This window comes from Ictalurus furcatus, chromosome 25 (genome assembly GCF_023375685.1).
Source record: "Ictalurus furcatus strain D&B chromosome 25, Billie_1.0, whole genome shotgun sequence".
Lineage (NCBI taxonomy): Eukaryota > Metazoa > Chordata > Actinopteri > Siluriformes > Ictaluridae > Ictalurus > Ictalurus furcatus.
The window spans coordinates 12313921-12334370 of NC_071279.1; the positions used below are offsets into that span (position 1 = coordinate 12313921).

Genomic DNA, 20450 nt, shown 5'->3' on the forward strand with positions numbered 1-20450 from the left:
AGCGCACCATTGTCAGCGTTTTTATTATTGCACGTTTGCCTCGCACCTCCAGAGTCGGGGGTTCGAATCCTGCCTCCATCCCTGTGTGCGTGGAGTTCGAATGTTCTCCCTGTGCTTTGGCGGTTTCCTCCTCCAGCCCAAAGACATGAACTGTAGGCTGATTGGCATTTCCAAATTGTCCGTAGTGTGGGTGTGATTGTGCCTGCGATGGATTGGCACCCCGTACAGGGTGTCCCTGTGCCCCGAGTCCCCTGGGATAGGATCCAGGCTCTCTACAACCCTGTGTAGGATAGGTGGTATGGAAGATGATTAGATGGATGGATGGATACTCCTAAACCCAATAACATCAGCTTAAATATTACGATCATTTGAATAAATGGGTTTTTCGCGTGCAGCAATATTACGCTCTACAGCGGCAATAACTAGCCGAAAAATGATTGTATATAAATAAAATGACATCAGTTTTATTTTGATTAGCGAAGATTATGTTCATATTTTATATTGTCGATTATTATTATTATTTTTTTTTAAGTTAAAGTGATCCCAGGCTACATAAAGTTTGAGAGATCTGATCTTGAGATAATCCAAAACACACCATGGAACGCATCACTGTAAACCTTTCTTTATTACAGTACATGCATACAGTACTCACACTTCTCTTCTAACGATTATAGTCATGTCATGTGGAGGAGGTCTGCTCTTTAGAGCTGTTGCATCTGAGCATCTGGATTATCATATAAATGTTAATAATGTTGATTGTGAGTGCTGTGTTTTTTTTCCCAGTGGCTGGAGCAGAGCAGCTCTGGCTTCTGACGCTGTGTGATCAGCATGCAGTGGAATAGATTTGAATGGCTCCTGATGGACGTATTCATTTTCGGCATTACCAGCCATACACAGCGGGTCTGCAGGGACAGAAGGGACATACTGTGTGCACAGTGTGTGTGTGTGTGTGTGTGTGTGTGTGTGTGTGTGTGTGTGTGGCCCTCTGTTCGGGCAGCGACATGTCGTCGTCAGGGTGACGCAGGAAATCGAGGCTATAGCCAGAGGCCTGTGTGTTGCCGTGGTGACCTTATTTTCACGGATGGCCTGATGAATGAGCGTGTTGGTGTATGTGTGTATCTGTCCTGCGGGACACTCTGGCTCACTCAGGGAACCATTAAGAGAATGTGTACTATTGACAAGCATGTGTACATTAATGATCGTGATAATGATAGTCTTTATTAATCACATATACATTACAGCACAGTGAAATTCTTTTCTTCGTATACCCCAGCATGTCAGGAAGTTGGGGTCAGAGTGCAGGGTCAGCCATGATACAGCGCCCCGGAGCAGAGAGGGTTAAGGGCCTTGCTCAAGGGCCCAACAGTGGCAGCTTGGCAGTGACCCCCGACCTTCACATCAGTAACCCAGAGCCTTAACCGTCAAGCCACTACTGCCCCAATGCATCAATCTGAACGCTTGGTTTACTCTCCAGTCATTTCCGCCAACACAGTTCACTGTTTGAAACGCAGAAGCGAAGCGAAGTAATGCTGACAGACCGTACAGCATGTCCAATAGCTCTCAAATCACGATGGTTTCCACTCATCGAACGGATCGTAAAAATCTACCGCAAACCAAAAAGTGGTGTTTTTCTTTAATCCCAACCTCAAGGCATCTGCATTCGCATCATCGTTACAGCAGTTACACACTGCTCCTCTCATCACACCATATAGATTCCCCATTACTTTTTCGCTGCTTACATTTGTGTGTACCTTTTTCTGTGTTCATCAGGTTAATTACGATGAGGAAGACGATCGAAGGCATCGTTGCTTCATCAACACTTCGCTGCTGTCTGAAACAGAGGAGCAGCATGCTCTATTCTCTTCTTCTGTTAATGATTCAGCAGATAGGCTTAGCACTAACATTGCATCTTTTTTTAAACGGTGCGCTCTCTCTCTCTCTCTCTCTCTCTCTCTCTCTCTCTCTCTCTCTCTCTCTCTCTCTCTCTCTCGACTGGGCAAAGCACAGCAGCTTCACACTCTGACTGTGCAAGAGTCCCAGACAGAAGCAGAATAGATTACAAATGGATAGCAAATTGCTGCGTTGTTTTTTTTTTTGTGTGTGCGCGTGCAGACTGCCCGTTCCATTATACGTGCATTTTCTGTATTAGATTATTACAGTGCCTCCAGAAAGTATTCACCCCCCTAGTGATTATTTCTCTCTCTTTTTTCCTGCTGTATCGCACCACTGGATAAATATTTTAGACTGGGATTTTGTTTCTGCTCATACAGAATGCAATGAAATGAAGTATTCAGATGTGCGCAGAATTATTATTAGTTTATATATATATATATATATATATAAGTCTAAAAACTGCATAATTGAGAAGTACAGTATTCGCCCCCGTAAATTAGGATTAGTATTTAATTTTCGAGAGCTCACACTAAACATATTAAACATATTATATAGTACTTATCGTATACAGTCCTCTCCGAAACTATCGGAACGTCAAGGCCAATTCTTTTGTTTTTTTGCTGTGGACTGAAGACATTTGGGTTTGTGATCGAAAGATGGATATGAGAAGAGAGTTTGAATTTTAGCTTTTATTTCCTGGTATTTAAATGTAGATGTGTTAAACGACATAGAACGCAGCACATTTTGTATCAGACCATCCAAATATTGGAACGTGACTGACCGGTGTTTTTGGTTACCCTGGTGTCCTGGTAGATTGAGTGTTTAAACAATAAATAGCTCTGAACATCGACGCTTGGTTTGAGCTTTCAGTTTCACCTGTGAAGACATTTGTAGTTAAAAAGGATAAACCAACATGAAGACCAGAGAGCTGTTTTTTTGTTGTTGTTGTTGTTGTTTTTTTGTTGTTGTTGTTTTAAGCTCCTGAAAAGGAGACTGAAGGGAGTGTTGTTGTGAGGGATTCTATTCACGGGGTTGAAGCATTTTTAAAATTGGAGAAATCATTATAAGTTGCATTTTCAGTTGAATTTGGGAAAACCACTTGAAGCATTCGTTGTGTTGAACTATTTCAGTTGATTTGTTTGATATACATACACACACAAATATATACACAGATGATCAAGCAAAGCGAATACACATTCATGTCTTGAACCATTCGGAGGGGAGATATTTATATTACAACCTGCAGTTTCTCTGCAACATGAAGGATGTACATATTCAGGCTTGCACAACTACAAAAACACACTCAAGGCATTCATAATCAGCAGGGGAATGCTGTAAAAAGCAATTCCTCTCATGTTTGTGCATGTACACACTTACTAAAGGGGGGGGGGGAGAGAGAGAGAGGCTGAGTGAAGGACAATCAAAATAACGCTGCAGTCTGCTTTTAACCTTCCATCTGTTTTGTACTGCTGTGTCTGATTCTTTTAACCCTTAATTTCTATCAGTTTCCTCATTGCTGATAGACTCTTGCTAGTACTACACAGCAGCTACTAATCACAGCCTCGTCACATGTTCTTGAAATACTGGGTGTATTTAAATACAGGGTGAAATCAGTTTTTGAATTTCTGCCACGTCTAAGCTTTCTTGCCATTTAATAAAACTAAATCCCTACAATAAAATAAAACACACGATACATTCTGAAATCTACACGTGAAGGAAAACATTTCATACTTCATGCTATGCTAAAGAAGCATGGCTTACTCTTTTTGTCAAGACTGACTAAAGACCATGACATGTTTGGGATTTGGGATACATATTTTCATTGGTTTAGGCCTTTCGCATCATCCTCAGTGACACATTTAAAACATTGTTTTTTTTAAAATATTGTATAATCGGAAGGAACGCAGCAAACTACATGTTCGCGTGTTCTCCACATGCTTCAGGGGTTTCCTCTGGGTTATCCGGTTTCCTCCCCCAGTCCAAAGGCATCTCTAAATTGTCCGTAGGGTGTGAAAGTGTGTGCGACTGTGCCCGGTGATGGGTTAGCACTGTGTCCAGGGTGTCCCCTGAGTTCCCTGGGATAGGCTCCCTACTTTTGGATACTTTTTGGATACTCCTGTATGAAAAATCACAGTTTAAAAAAAAAAAAAAAAAAAAAAAAAAGGGCCAAGTAAATAACAATATATAGAGTGAGGTTTTTTTTTTTTTTTTTTCTTCAATAGCAGCATAACACATCTCTAAAACTCTATAAACAAAGTACATTAAGTAAAGATCTCGGCATACTCGTTAGTAGGCCTAAGTAATGTTCTATATTTAATAGTCTACCGTCATAAAAAAACATTCAGTTGACATAAAATCCACCAATGCATCATGGACCATAGCTCTGGGAGTTTCATGCATCAATTCATGCATATATCATATTCATTTTGCTTTTCCTTTCTCCGCTTATTGTAATTTAGGACTGTCCCAATTAACCTGATCATCTTACATTTACATTTATGGCATTTGGCAGACGCCCTTATCCAGAGTGACTTACAGAAGTGCTTTGAAGTCTCTATCAATAAATACGTCCTGATGCTGGTTCACTAGGACACGGACTAAGAATACCATCAGTGTAAAAACTCTGTTGGAAGGTAATATAATCTAGATCCAACCGAGTCAAGTAGATAGTACACAAAAGTCAGAATCCTACCTTACAATAGAGAATAAATTCAAAGCATCTTAAATGTGTGACCTTAAAGCATCGTGAAAAATGATTCAATTATAAACACATGAACATGTGTTGAACTAAGCTTATTTTCTCTTATGTACTGTATATGCATCATAATATATTAATCAGGACAATTTTATAACCTTATGACACAATCAGCCAAAGCATGTGTCATTTTTCCTACCTCAAGATTTTTAGGCTGAGCTTCCGGTCTGACGCTAACCACACCCCTTTATATGATGTCACCGACTCAAGTCATGTTGTCTCTATCAAGCAGTTCCACTCGAACAGCTCCATAACATACGTTTTGACCTTCGCTTCTCAGAACAGAAAATAAATGCCGCTATCTTCAACTGTCCCTATCTCGCTATCCCACTTGCCATAAGTATAGTGTATATCGAAAAACGATCGACTGATTGACCGTTAATTATAAAGCCAATGCGGTAATGTTATGTGTTCATAAATTTTTGTACCAAGGGACAAATCGGATACTCTGCAAATGCTGGGGTGCCATAATCATTGAAAATCGATCACAATTACTTGCATACGTTATAAAGGTATGGGATCAGCATGGCAGTGCGTGCGAGAAGGTATTGAAACAGAAAGAGGCAGAGGTGATGGGTTTTTGTGTATAGATGGCAGATCATGAAACAGATTGTGTGTGTGTGTTGAGACAGAGAGAGAGAGAGAGAGAGTGGAGACTTAAGTAAATGCCCTTGCAGGCCCTCTGTGTGATCTCTTTACTTGGGTGTGTGACAATAACCGCAGCGCTGCAATGGGATTGGCTCTCAGCTTCTGTGAATGAATTGTTACGTGAATCTACCTTGCTCGACAAGTCTCACTTGTCTTTCTTTTGCTTTATGTCTCTCACCTTTCACTAAAAGAAAGTCGACCAGCCTTGTAAAGAGATAGTTATGATTCAGAGGACAGGCCGCTGGAGTGACAGCATGAACATTCCACTATAATAAATCTCATAATGATTCGTCAACGATGATAAAAGAAAGGAGGCTTCTGTGAGCCAGCATCATCTCCAGAGACACCATCAGAGACCATTTCATCTCAAGCCTGGTTCACAGTGCAGAGACAGACACGTTTGTCAGGTTTTGTCGGATCGGCGTGTTAAACCGGTCTGCGTTTTTCGGCGTTATTTTAAAGTCTGAACAGTGTGATATGATTTTCCAACAAACTCCGACGTAATCTGACCTGGGCATGAACTGTTGCCATGACAATGAGGCAAGCATCCCTTGCAGACTCCATAGAAACGAACGCCCGTGTGTTAGGTACTAGGTGTACATACTTCTAAATAGACTGTTTCCATGCATTTTTTTTTTTTGCATGTAAGGACCAATTGCTTAAAAAATGTGAAAATTGGACAAAAAAGTTAAATTTATTATACGACTTCGAAAGTCTTAAGTGTTATCACTGTTTGTAGGACTACCCGGACGATAAAATATAAAACCTTTTGGCTATCTAATACGAGACTAGGCTAGTTTGGTGGAAGCCAAGGGGAGTCACAGCTAAGCTATCATTGTATGGGTTTAGCTGCTACAGCGCCATGCAGAGAGTACATTATCTTTCCTTATGCTCTGCTCATATCATGTTCATGTAAACTGGAACTCGTACAGACTTTTACACACCTTGTTTTCCTGCTCAGCATGACAGGATGGTACCGTTTCAGGCCCTGTTTACACTAAAACCAAAACGATCCTCGTCCACACTGGCTTTTCCACTGTGTTTCAGAAACGATCTCCGTCCACACTACACGACCGAATACGCGTGTCACATGACCATTCATGCACACCGGGCATGCGCATACAAAACAGGAAGTTTAAACAGTAAACAGGTTGTGTGAACAGGAAGTCGGTTGCTAGTCACCGACAGGCACAACAAACCGGCGTTCCACATAGGGCTTATGCCGCTTGAAATGAGATTTGTTGGCGATTTCTCTAATCATAGCTCGCCTCTTGTGCATGTAGGCAGCTGCAGTATTATAAAATACAGAATTAACTGCACAGTGGCTGCGAAGAATGATGACAAAGCCAGCAAAGCTTGCGGTTCAGTCTCCGTGTTGTTGTGTATACGATCAAGGTAGCGTAATAGTCATATGGTAGGGGCTCGACGAATCAGGGAAGGACACGCAATGATCCAGAAGAACCAATCAGGGAGCGAATGTGAGCGAAGCCATGCCTTCGTTTTCAAAAGTCTTCGTTTTGGTCTGTTTACACTGAAACGTGGGCCCGGAGTTTTCAAACTAAAACGGGGTCTTCGCCGTTTCCGAAAGTCTCGAAAACGCAAGAGTAGTGTAGACGACAGGCGTAACCGTAGCAACAGTTATGCGTTTTAAAACGAAAACGCACTCGTGTAAATAGGGCCTCAGTTTTAACTCCGTATATATCCATTTTCCCCCTCACACTAACTGACTGTGTGAGCTACGGTACCTTATTGGCCATTTGGCAGAATTGAGATCTGTCGGCCTATCAGACACGAGAATTTCCACATATTTTCCTGTAAAGCCTGTCTGATTGGTCTCGCCTCCATTCACTGAAGAGATGCGTCATCCATTTTTAAACCAGTCTGACTGTCTGTAAAAACTTTTATTGGTGTCTGTTGGGGCAGTGCGAGCATGACAGTCGTGTTTCCCAACATTCAGCGTTGGCCGGCGTCTGTCTACGCAGTGTGAACCGGGCTTCAGAGCTCAAAAACGGGAGACTGAAAAGCATTCTGGAAGTTTCACTTTGTTCTCTCTGTTAGACCAAATGTTAGAAAATGCTAGAAATATAAATCAGTATGTTTGTAATAGAATTGAGTAAGTTGTAGTGTATACTGTGTTTGCCATTGGGTGGAGTTGAGCCTGATTACAAACACGTACTTATCAGTGACTGGAGTTAGCACCTTTATTGCACACAGGTCAAAGGTCACAGTGTACAACAAGGTGGTGCTGTTGAAAAACGTCACCGCCGATGCAGATTGTATCCTATTCCATTTCTGTCCCTCCGCCTGTCAGGGCCAGTCAATACGTTCTGAGCTGCTGGCAATGCGCCGCCATGATCATTGATCATCGAGGGGGAAAATTCATGTCTCTTTTCTTGGTTCTACTTTTTCACAGTCCTTCTACTTTTTCCTGTTACTTCCTTCTCTGCTCGTTTCTCTTGAGCTTGCGGCTCCTCGGCGGATAAGCAGGAGATAAGACGGAAGACAACCCCTTTGATAAACATCAAAGCAATTGATTAAAGTGCACGTGTGTGTGTGTGTGTGTGTGTGTGTGTAACTCTCTTCCCCGGTTAAGAACATCAGAGTAATTAAACAGATCAGAGCTGATCTGTATTAGGACTGTGTGTACTGGTGCAGTGCTGTAGTCTACTGCTACCTATCTGCTAACTGCTGCAGTGTGTGTGTGTGTGTGTGTGTGTGTGTGTGTGTGTTTGTTTCAGACACTGAGTAGAGTGCTGATCACATGCAGGGTTTCCATGATTTAATGTCTTTCTGCTGCTTTGCTGGGACCTTTTCCTGGGAAACTGGTTGACAGTGAGCTATTATGATTACGCCACTGTCCTCTCCTCTCGTGCTTCTGTGTGTGTGTGTGTGTGTGTGTGTGTGTGTGTGTGTGTGTGTGTGTGTGTGTGTGTCGGGGGTTTTGATCTGGGTTAGCAGACTAGCTGAGATAGATTGAAGGGGAAAGAAGTGTGCCACAAAGAAGGGAGAAAAACCTCATAAACACATCAGCAGTGTCAAAAGATTTGTTACAAACAATTTCCAGCCACTGAACACCGCAGACGCCGCATTCGCCTCTGTTGCTGTCCACTGTCAAGTCCAAGTCAGCACATTGTGACAACTTCCTGGAAACTGCTATAATGTTATATAGTCGCAGTGTACAGTTGGACAAAATGGCTCATGAATCATGATAAGACCAAATGTTTTACTGCTAGCAGATCATTTAAATCTAGTACACATTTGTTAAAAGAACTATACAGTAATAAATCAGAGTCGATCTGAGACCTGAGACCTCTGTGGATACGCGAATGTGATAATAAAAATAATATATTGATAATATATCGAGTGTTTGTGGCTGCTTGCCAGCGACAATAGGAATTGGCATGTTTTGCGTTCCAGGAGATTATTCCATAATAATCACCGAAATGAACGCAAAATCAAGGAAACTCCGCAATATTCGGAGAGGCTTGCAATTTACACTAAAGCAAACATAAGATTATTAACCTGTTTCTAGACATCGTTCCTAATTTCAAGTATTAAATAGACATTAATGTTCAAAATGAACTAAAATACCTGCCAATAGAAAGAATACAAGTTTGGAATTAGTAGAAATTGATTGAATACTCGTACAGTTACTAGATCAATGTGACTATATTCAAGATTAAGATTAGTTTTTTGCAGCGTGTAACTGTAAACAGTGTTTGTTCTTTCTTTTTTTTTTTTTAAAGAAATAAAAATATATTTTTAATAGAAAAAATGGACACCCCTTTGTCCATGTGACAAATGTCGTCATCCTCATCATCATCATCATCATCAGGGGCTAAAACTTCATCCCGTCATCCCTCCGCAGGATTAAGGCCACAACACAATACGACACATCTAAAACCCTCACTGTCAAATTTTGGGGCAAAAGAAATGCACACAAACCATATACAGTAGTTTATATCATTAAATGAACTTGTGAATGAACTTTATGTAGAATAAAACCGGGCACATTTTAAAGATAAAAAGAAATTGGAGCAAAGGAAACCCCCATACACACCCACTATGAGCTACTCTGTGTGGTGTAAATGGTATTCTGCTTGATTCGGGATAATTCACCCCTTCACCCAAAAGAGGATTAGGGCATTGGTCTTATTTTGATGAACAGGATGTTGTTGACCTTTCTGTGTCTGCATGGATAAAGAAGTACAGTCCCCTCCGAATGCTTCGCAACAGCAAGGCCAATTCTATTTATTTTGCTGTACATTGAAAAAAAGATCAAAAGATGAACACGACACCACAGATCGGAATTTCAGCTTTCATTTCCTGACCTTTACATCTAGATGTCTTAAACAAGTCATATTCATCTTTCCATCTCAAACCAGAATGTCTTCAATATCCAGCAAAAACAATAGAATTGGCCTCGCTGTTCCAATACTTTCAGAGTGGACTGTGCGTATTTCTCTGACTTAGGGGTCATTCAGAGGTCAATTTGAGCTGCAATATAATACGAGACTGAACATGGGAAAGACAGGGAAGCAGGAATGGGCGTGTGATACATTCCTGCAACAACTAAAGTGAAGTGTATCATAATAATAATAATAACAATAATAATAATAATAATAATAATAATAGACTGCAAACAAACTTTCATGTAATTATATGAGAGAAGAGAATGAAAAAGCATATTGGAAGCGAGAGAGACAGACAGGTGGAGAGAAGATAAATGGACCCGAGTAGCATGAGTATGAGTGAGGGATCAAGTATGGATGTAGTGGGGGATGGATATGAACGAAAGAGATGGAGGGATTGCAACATGGAGAGACTGTGTGTGTGTGTGTGTGTGTGTGTGTTAATCTTTCTCAGTGTGGCTCTGTGCCCTGCTGTACACCCATATGGTTCGGTGTGTGTTTGTGTGTGTGTGTGTGTGTGTGTGTGTGTCTGTCTGTGTGTGTGTCAGAGAGAGAACAACAAGATAGATAGGGTATGTGCATTATATACACACCGTACCTTTTGCTTTGCTCTATATTTTTAGTCAGAAAATGTGCATTAAAACTTTGCATCAAGTCCAGAAAAAAAACAAAAAACTTTGTGTTAATACTTAAATACTTTAAATCTTGAGGCTCAGGAAATAATGGAGTGTATACATTAGCAACGAACTATATGAATAGCCATTAACGATGTTAATCATTTCGTTAATTAATACCGTAACATGCAGTATTAATATAGATATAGGTTAGGCCAAACGATAGCTTATTAAATTAACATCTCTGTCTTCCTTCTGTGCTTTCCAACACGTCCTTCTCCATGAACATAAACCTTAACCCTAACACATAAACAAAAACAAAAGCCAGTCGAAATGCAAAGGAAGTGTACATACTATTAACATTTTTATTCTTGTAGAATTAAACATGCTAAAAAATGTTGGAATTTGGTAATTTGGGAAAGAATTTTAGATCATCTGGGACAGTGTTTTATATATATATTTATATATATATATATATATATATATATATAGATATTATAGATAGATAGATAGATATAGATATGTATATATATATATATATATATATATATATATATATATATATATATATATATATATATATATATATATATATATATATAATATGACACACAACTGTAAGTTAAGCCTTAACAACTGCTCTACTGTGGGGTGACTTCAGGACATTGGAACAGATGTATGTACACCACAAAGAGCAAAACACCGCTAACACCTGGTTTTGGGGAGGATGACGAAATCACACGACATGTAATCAGCTCCAGGAAATGTATATACATATGATGATGATGATGATGAAGATCTCACAGCAGGTTGATCTATTCAAAGCACACAGTACAGTGATAAAGAAAATTATAATAGTAGTTAACACTTAATTTAGAGTTTCATGTGTAAACGTGATCTTACAAAATTGTATTTAAAGGTGCAGTAGGTGATTTTTATTTATTTATTTATTTGTTTGTTTATTTATTTATTTATTACATATAACCTGGAAGATATGTAGAACATGATAAAAAAAAAAAAACCAACAATGGATTAAGCTGTGGCTTAATCCTTGCTAAAGTATGAATACCTGTTTGGAAATCCGGCTTCCGGGTCTGGAATTTTGTTGTTTTTGTTTGGATATGCCTCCGTTTTATAGACACTATACTCTCCGGGCCTCCTAAGAAGCTGGAGGCGGAGCTTCAATGTCAAACTCACTTAACCATCAGAGATTTAATCTTCAAACAAAAAGACTCATTTTACCTAATGCACCTTTAAAAAGATCTTTCAAACTTCATGTGAAAAGGTTAACAATATGTACAGTATGTTTCAGTTGCATTTATAGTCTGTGTTAAGATCTTCGGAAAACTCAAAATGCTTGAAAGTACATCATAACTGATTCGGTTAAGCTATGTTGCTTCTAAATGTGATAGAATATGTCTGTTAATGCTGCTAGTCACAGTATTAATTAACAGAATGAGTTAATTCATAAACAATGTGCTGGAACTTAATGATTAACATCACTAAGAGCTGTTTATATATAGCTCAGGTGACTATTAATGTATATGTAAATGTATATACATATATATTATTTCTATTATTTCCTCAAGTATCAGTTCATAAGTATTAAAGCGTTCATTTGAAGCATTAATAGGATTTCCATATTAATATAAGCTTTTGTGCGTATTAAAATTCGACAAAATTTGCTGATCACGATCTATGTTTCCATCCAAATTATGAACTTTAACGGAAAAATTGGAATGTCGCATCAGACATTTGCGAATAAAGTACCGTTTCCATCCCATGTGTTCAAGAGAACAAAATCGTCACTTCCAGGGAAACTGGTGCAAAATGTGTGTGTGTGTGTGTGTGTGTGTGTATGTATATATATATATATATATATATATATATATATATATATCACTACATTTCTGGGCCAATTATCCAATCACATGATTTGTTGAGGCAAAGTCAGATTACTTTTTTTTTGATGCGCATCAAGGAATTTCTTCGTTAAATGTGTTTCCATCATGGTTTATTTGCATGTGTTCTTATTGAATAACAAAATTATTCGCCTGAATTGAGCGCGTATGTTTTTTTTTATTGTGTTTTGGAGATTTTGTTTGCATCTGGTGTTTCCATCCAGCGTTTTTTTTTTTAATGCGATAACCCAAAATTTGCATATGAATACGTGGATGGTAACATGGCTACTGACAAAGTCACAAGGTTGACTGTACATTATAGTCTTAAATATGATCTTATGGATGAACGTATTCACCATGCTATTCAGGCCAAGGCGCCATGTTTTGTTGTAGTTTATCTGGAGAAGCTGCCGGAATGGGCGGGGGGGGATTAATCGGGTAAAGATTGTGATGTAGGCTGATTATGAAGAGCGTGACGTGACCGAAGGCTTCAGACACCACACTGTGTCTTTATCTCTGGCGTGGAAGCCGATTTTAATTAACGCCAGCCTAAGCCCCTTAACGAAGGAGCAGACAGGATTTCTTCTCTCTCTCTCTCTCTCTCTCTCTCTCTCTCTCTCTCTCTCTCCCCTAAATAATATGGCTACAGAATGGCTACTGATGTGCTTCAGTTCAATTTTACATGCATGTGTATACATACAGCAGTTACATGTACGCATTTTACTGAAAATAAATGAGGAGAAAGAGTCTTACACACATACTAAGAACACGTTGCTGGCATGAGGGTGCTTTGATTTGCTTACTTGGATGGAAAGAATGGTGCCACTCCCTCTTTCTTTCTCTCATTTTTCACTGGAAACAACAGACATGACTTTGGTTAGTGTTAGCACTATTAGCATTAATATCCTTTCCTTCTAGTCAGACTCCAGAGGGACTCCTTTACCTGAACGAGCAATCTGTCTGATGTATTCTCTTGCTCATTGAGAAAGCAACAGGTCCGTCAGTCTATATACAGTATGCTATATATAAGTATATATAAGTCGCTACTAATTTTGGGGGGTTTTTTTTGGATACTTTATTCAAGAACTCTTCCTGATTCCAAAATATGAAGCTTGATTAGGTTTTCATTTCAATACAGTTTCACCAGTCATGAGGTATCAGTGCAGGAATTAAATGATCTTTTTTGCACAGTTCATGTATGAAAATGCATTCGTTGTAGCTTTAGCATTCCATTTCAAGACAGTTCATTAATACTGTGCTGTGTCACCGAAGAACAATATGATTATTCTTGTCTCAGAAGGGCACGTCGTCCTAGAAACTGTATCCTGCGCGCCAGCTTGAAACATGCCCTCGATTTATCACATGCAAAGCTCCTGAAAGCAAACCGGAATGGATTTTTCCATATTTACCACCCCCCCCCCCCCCCCCCAACCCAACATCATAGGTTTAAACGTGAGAAAAAGAAATCCTTTTATAGCAGATGCAGTAATTCTATTTTTAAGTGCAGGGAGCACCGGTGCATGTGTGTGCATCCTGATGAGAACAGTCTGCAAAGTTAAGGAAATAAATAAGCTGCTGGATAACAAACAAAAAGTCCTTTTGCTTGCAAAATAGTTTCGTTTTAAGCTTTCCCACAGGCACAGCTGTAATATGATCCAGGTGCATGAGAGAGACAGACAGACAGACAGACAGAGAGAAAGAGACAGAGAGAGAGAGAGAGAGAGAGAGAGAGAGAGACTGAGGAAAGCTAGTCTAAGATGCAAAACTCTACCTTACATTTCTGCTGAAAATACGTCTTGTGGTTTGTTTGTTTATTTATTTATTTATTATTTGCAGATAGAAAGATAAGATAGCTGTAATTCAACTCATCAGATCATTACCAGGTTTAATTGGTGTCTGGCACAACATATATATATGTTGTAACATATATATGTAACATACCCACCCAGAAAGTCTAGTTAAGCTATCTAAGTTGCTGTAGAATTCACTTTGCTTTAAGTGTAGCCAAAATAACAATGAAATAAAAATACAATAACCTAGAGAGCCATTAAGCGTGTGGCTGTTTTCTAACATGGTGCCCTGATCATGCCTTTCTGGATCTGTTTCACTCAGTCACACAGTGCTATGTTAAATAGTGCTCTATGATAAAGACTTGCTCTGGGAAAATCATCACACTGCTGTAATCCCGGGGCTTCCACATGACCCCTGATTTAGATCTACAAGCAAAAATTATACAAAAGAGACTCACTCACCCACTCTAAATCACTCACTCACTCACTCACCCACTCTAAATCACTCACCCACTCTAAATCACTCACCCACTCTAAATCACTCACTCTAAATCACTCAATCACTCACTCTAAATCACTCACCCACTCTAAATCACTCACCCACTCTAAATCACTCACTCATTTACCCACTCTAAATCACTTAATCACTCATTTACCCACTCTAAATCACTCGAAATCACTCACTCACTCGAAATCACTCACTCACTCACTCACTCACTCTACATGACTCACCCACTCTAAATCACTCTCTCTAAATCACTCACCCACTCTAAATCACTCACTCACCCACTCTAAATTGCTCACCCACTCTAAATCACTCACCCATTCTAAATCACTCACTCTAAATCACTTGTTCACTCATTCTAAATCACTCATTCACTCACTCTAAATCACTCACTCTAAATCACTCACACACTATCACTCTAAATCACTCACTCACTCACCCACTCTAAATCACTCACTCTAAATCACTCTAAATCACTCACTCTAAATCACTCTAAATCACTCACTCTAAATCACTCGTTCACTCATTCTAAATCACTCATTCACTCACTCTAAATCACTCACTCTAAATCACTCACACACTATCACTCTAAATCACTCACTCACTCACCCACTCTAAATCACTCACTCACCCACTCTAAATCACTCACTCTAAATCACTCTAAATCACTCACTCACTCATTCACCCACTCTAAATGACTCACCCACTCTAAATGACTCGCTCACTCGAAATCACTCACTCACTCTAAATCACTCACTCACTCACCCACTCTAAATCACTCACTCACTCACCCACTCTAAATCACTCACCCATTCTAAATCACTCACTCTAAATCACTCGTTCACTCATTCTAAATCACTCTCACTCATTCACTCACTCTAAATCACTCACCCATTCACTCACTCTAAATCACTCACTCTAAATCACTTGTTCACTCATTCTAAATCACTCATTCACTCACTCTAAATCACTCACACACTATCACTCTAAATCACTCACTCATTCACCCACTCTAAATCACTCACTCACTCTAAATCACTCACTCTAAATCACTCACCCACTCTAAATCACTCACTCACTCACTCACTCACTCTAAATGACTCACCCACTCTAAATCACTCTCTCTAAATCACTCACTCACCCACTCTAAATCACTCACTCACCCACTCTAAATTGCTCACCCATTCTAAATCACTCACTCTAAATCACTCGTTCACTCATTCTAAATCACTCACTCACTCATTCACTCACTCTAAATCACTCACTCTAAATCACTTGTTCACTCATTCTAAATCACTCACTCATTCACTCACTCTAAATCACTCACTCTAAATCACTCACACACTATTACTCTAAATCACTCACTCACTCACCCACTCTAAATCACTCACTCACTCACCCACTCTAAATCACTCACTCTAAATCACTCTAAATCACTCACTCACTCATTCACCCACTCTAAATGACTCACCCACCCTAAATCACTCACTCTAAATCACTCAATCACTCACTCACTCATTTACCCACTCTAAATCACACTAAATCGCTCACTCGAAATCACTCACTCACTCTAAATCACTCACTCACTCACTCACTCTAAATGACTCACCCACTCTAAATCACTCTCTCTAAATCACTCACCCACTCTAAATCACTCACTCTAAATCACTCGTTCACTCATTCTAAATCATTCACTCACTCTAAATCACTCACTCTAAATCACTCGTTCACTCATTCTAAATCATTCACTCACTCTAAATCACTCACTCTAAATCACTTGTTCACTCACTCTAAATCACTCACTCTAAATCACTCACACACTATCACTCTAAATCACTCACTCACTCACCCACTCTAAATCACTCACTCACTCATTCACCCACTCTAAATCACTCACCCATTCTAAATCACTCACTCACTTCAAATCACTCACTCACTTACTCTAAATCACTCACTCACTTATCCACCCACTCTCAATAACTCACCCACTCTAAATCACTCACTCTACATGACTAACTCACTCTACATCACTCACTCATTCACCCACTCACTCTACATCACTCACTCACTCTCACTCGAAATCACTCTAAATTACTCACTCACCCTCAATCATTCACTCATGCACCCACTCTAAATCATGCACCCACTCTAAATCATGCACTCACTCTAAATCATGCACTCACTCTAAATCACTCACTCACCCACTCCAAATCATTCACTCACTCTATATGACTCTCACTCACTCTCCAAAGCACTCACTCTAAATCACTTACTCACCTACTCACTCACCCACCCACTCACTTACTCCCTCTCTCTCAATCTCACTCTCAAGCCTATGAAGGTGTAGCCTGCCATGAAAAGTGAGACAAACTGTATTTCATTTCCCACTGACTCCCCTGAGCATTGCCTGAATATCTGTACGTATCACACTTTTGTCTGCAACAATACAGCCACCCATCCATCTGTTTATCTTTCTACAGACTGTGATCTCTAGCCCATACACCTGTAACTGAATGCTGTTGGCACAATGTTTGGAATCTATTTTCTGGTCTGGGAAGGCTGACTGGGTACCTAACCAACGCTCAGTGTTTCCTCTGAGAATGTAGCTCTCCTCTGAAGTGACAGACTGACGTATACATACGTTTAAAGCTACATGGTGGACTAGGACCCATTTTATTTGTCTGATTTATATGCATAGAATAACTGATATACTTGTAATACATTAATTATTGGATATAATCTAAAAAGATGAGTGTGATCTTGCAGTATGAATAAAAGTATGGTCACCGTTATATTAGCTGGAAGCATTTATCAGTACACGTGACTGTGGTCCGCGTAACACAGATGATCAATTGGATTGATACTAATGATATTTGATTGTGTTTATTTAGGACATCATTCTGTATGCAGAAGTTAAGGTGTGTGTGTGTGTTCAATTTGAGTAATTAATGTGATAGCAGAGAAACATGTCTGTAATTCTGTTTGTCTCAGAGAACATTTCATATTCCTTCTGTGTGTGTGTGTGTGTGTGTGTAACCTGCACTCCCTGGAGCGAATCCTATTTGTCTGCTCGCTTTCAGTTCCAATCTGAGTGCTGAGTAGCATCTCTCCTGTGACAGCTCTGCCTAATCTGTCAGCTGCACAACCCCGGTGTAAACACGTGTAGAGGGGAAGAAGCTGAATGAACAATGAATACAAACACACACGCACGTACACTTACACACGTACTTCTGTGTCATTTATAGGCTTTTTATACTCTATAACAGAAATATATCGAGACTTTGTCTTACGTAGATGAATTGCATTTGTGTGCAGATGTAAAGGAGCGTCACATTATGGCTTGTCGGCTGAGAGAAAGCGCCGCTCGCAGGAAGGAGAGTGTACTGACAGCACATCAGAGCTCGCTCTGGCAGCCCTGCCTGCTGATGGCCCCGCCTCCAGTGCCATGGCCCTTCTATCAGACGAGCCTGGCCTCGTCAACCCTGCCTATGAGCCTGGCATGGAGGACAACAGCCAATCAGGGAGCACCACCAGCCTGACAACACGCAGCAACTCCAAGAAGAGTGAGTGTGAGTGAGCTTACATATTGTGTGTGTCTTTGAGTGTATGTGTACAGTAAGTCAGTAGATCAGACATTTTGTATAAAATAGGAATGATAAATTAGTGTACACATGCTCGAACAGCCTCCAAAGGAACTACTGATTTATGAACCCAAACGTATAAAAAAAATCTCATTTGTGTCCATGGTGACATTATGGCTTGGAATGTCAGCCATTTAGTAAAATTCAAGCATTCAGTGGCTCCTCCCACTTTCAAATGTACAACAGGCTGCAATCTCTTACCTAGGTGCCTTCTTACCTATTGCTGCATTCTACTAGCAAACATAAATCTTAATTCCTGACCTCCGACCAGGGGAAAAAACAAAGAAAACACCTTCTAAATTCAGAATTTCTGTTTGGGAACTCAGGATTTCCTATTCAACTCAGAGTTCAACGAGTGCCGGCGAAACAACATGGCCGCTCACAGCATCAGCAGTACAACCACAATTCCAAAAAAGTGGGAAAAAGTTGATTTGCAAATCCCGTAAACCCATATGTTATTCCCAATAGAACATAGAAAACATATCAAATGTTAAAACTGAGGAAATGTACCATTTTAAGGAAAAATAAGGTAATTACTAATTAGTTTAACTGGCAACAGGTCAGTACCATGATTGGGTATAAAAAGAATATCTTACAGAGGTAGAAGTAAAGATTATCTCAGAAGTAAAGATGGGATGGAATCTGGAAGGAAGCATATGTTGCTCTAAAACCTGTCTATACCTTTCAGCACTGATGGTGCCTTTCCAGATGTGCAAGCTGTCTATTCCATAGGTACTAATGCACCCCATACCATCAGAGATGCAGGATTTTGAACTGAGTGTTGATAAAAAGCCGGACGGTCCCTCTCCTCTTTAGTCCTCTTAGTTTAGAGGACGCAGCATCCATGGTTTCCAAAAAGAATTTCACATTTCAATTCGTCTGACCACAGAACAGTTTTCCACTTTCCTCAGTCCATTTTAAATGAGCTTTGGCCCAGAGAAGATTGTGGTGATTGTGGTTCATGTTCACATATGGCTTCTTCTTTACATGACAGAGCTTTAACCAGCATTTGAGGATGGCACGGTGAAATGTGTTCACAGACAGTGAGTTCTATGATTTTATGTATGTATTATGTAGATAATGTGATATTCCTAGTCTTCGCAATTTTACGTTGAGGAACGTTATTCTGAAATTGTTCCACAATTATTATCCAGAATTTCACAAATTGTAGATACAGTTTTTCACAGATTGGTGAACCTCTGCCCATCTTTTCTCCTGAAAGTCTCTGCCTCTCTAAGATACTCTTTTTATACCCAGTCATGTTACCGACCTGTTACCAGTGAACCTCCAGCTGTTTCTTTTTAGTAACTCTTACTTTTCCAGCCTTTTGTTGCCCCCGTCCCAACTTTTTTGAGACGTGTTGTGGCCATCAAATTCAAAATTACCTTGTTATTTCCTTAAAATGGTACATTTCCTCAGTTTAAACATTTCATATGTTTTCTATGTTCTACTGTGAATAACACATGGGTTTATGGGATTTGCAAATCATTGCATTCTGTTTTTATTTACATTTTACACAGCGTCCCAACTTTTTTGGAATTGGGGTTGTAAAAAAAAAAAGAAGAGAAAAAGCAACACTTCTTACATTTAAATGCATTACACTGTATATACAAGTATTTGCTTTAGAGCAATCAACGTACAGACACATTCACTTGTTAAATCTACAACACTGACGATACAGTTCACTGTTTTAAGGAGGAAAATATACATCACTCATCACAGTTAGCTGGCTAGCTTGTTGCTAACAGAAGACGAATATGGAGGCGTCCGTGGTGTTTTCCCCACTTTGTAGTTCAAACGCACATCATTCCGAGTTCGGACTTTCATTTACATTTATGGTATTTGGCAGACGCCCTTATCCAGAGTGACGTACATTTATCTCATTTATACAAATGAGCAGTTGAGGGTTAAGGGCCTTGATTAAGAATTTGAACTTGTAAACTTCTGATCAGTAGTCCAACATCTTAACCAATGTCCGTATTTTCTCTTTTCTTATTTCACATTTGTCTTTTGGCTCAGTTTGTGCCTCACAGCTCAGTCTAGTGGACAAAAGAATGTTGTTCACAACCCAAAACACACAGCTTATTTGATTCACTTCCTGCACTCAGTCGATGCAGGGTCGAATCACTTTCCCACTGCAATTCCACTGCGAAAGCGTGTACTTGGAAGTGGACCGAGACTCACTCAGATGGTATCAGACGGTTGTTTTGGTCCATAACCAAGTGCGATCGTTGTACAAATGAACAGCACCATGGGGGTAAATTTACAAGGGTTTGATTCAAATGCACCCT

General features: G+C 39.7%; 1 protein-coding gene across 2 annotated transcripts in view; it reads left to right on the top strand.

The window, feature by feature from the left end:
* lnx1 (ligand of numb-protein X 1) overlaps window positions 1–20450 on the top strand; it is a 55530-nt gene that overhangs the window by 15468 nt on the left and 19612 nt on the right. The window contains exon 3 of one of the 2 annotated variants that reach the window (XM_053614377.1): window positions 17834–18081. In XM_053614377.1, coding sequence (XP_053470352.1) covers window positions 17834–18081 — 248 coding nt within the window. Of the gene's footprint in view, window positions 1–17833; window positions 18088–20450 lie in introns of both variants that reach the window. The other variant, XM_053614376.1, reaches the window with a different exon arrangement.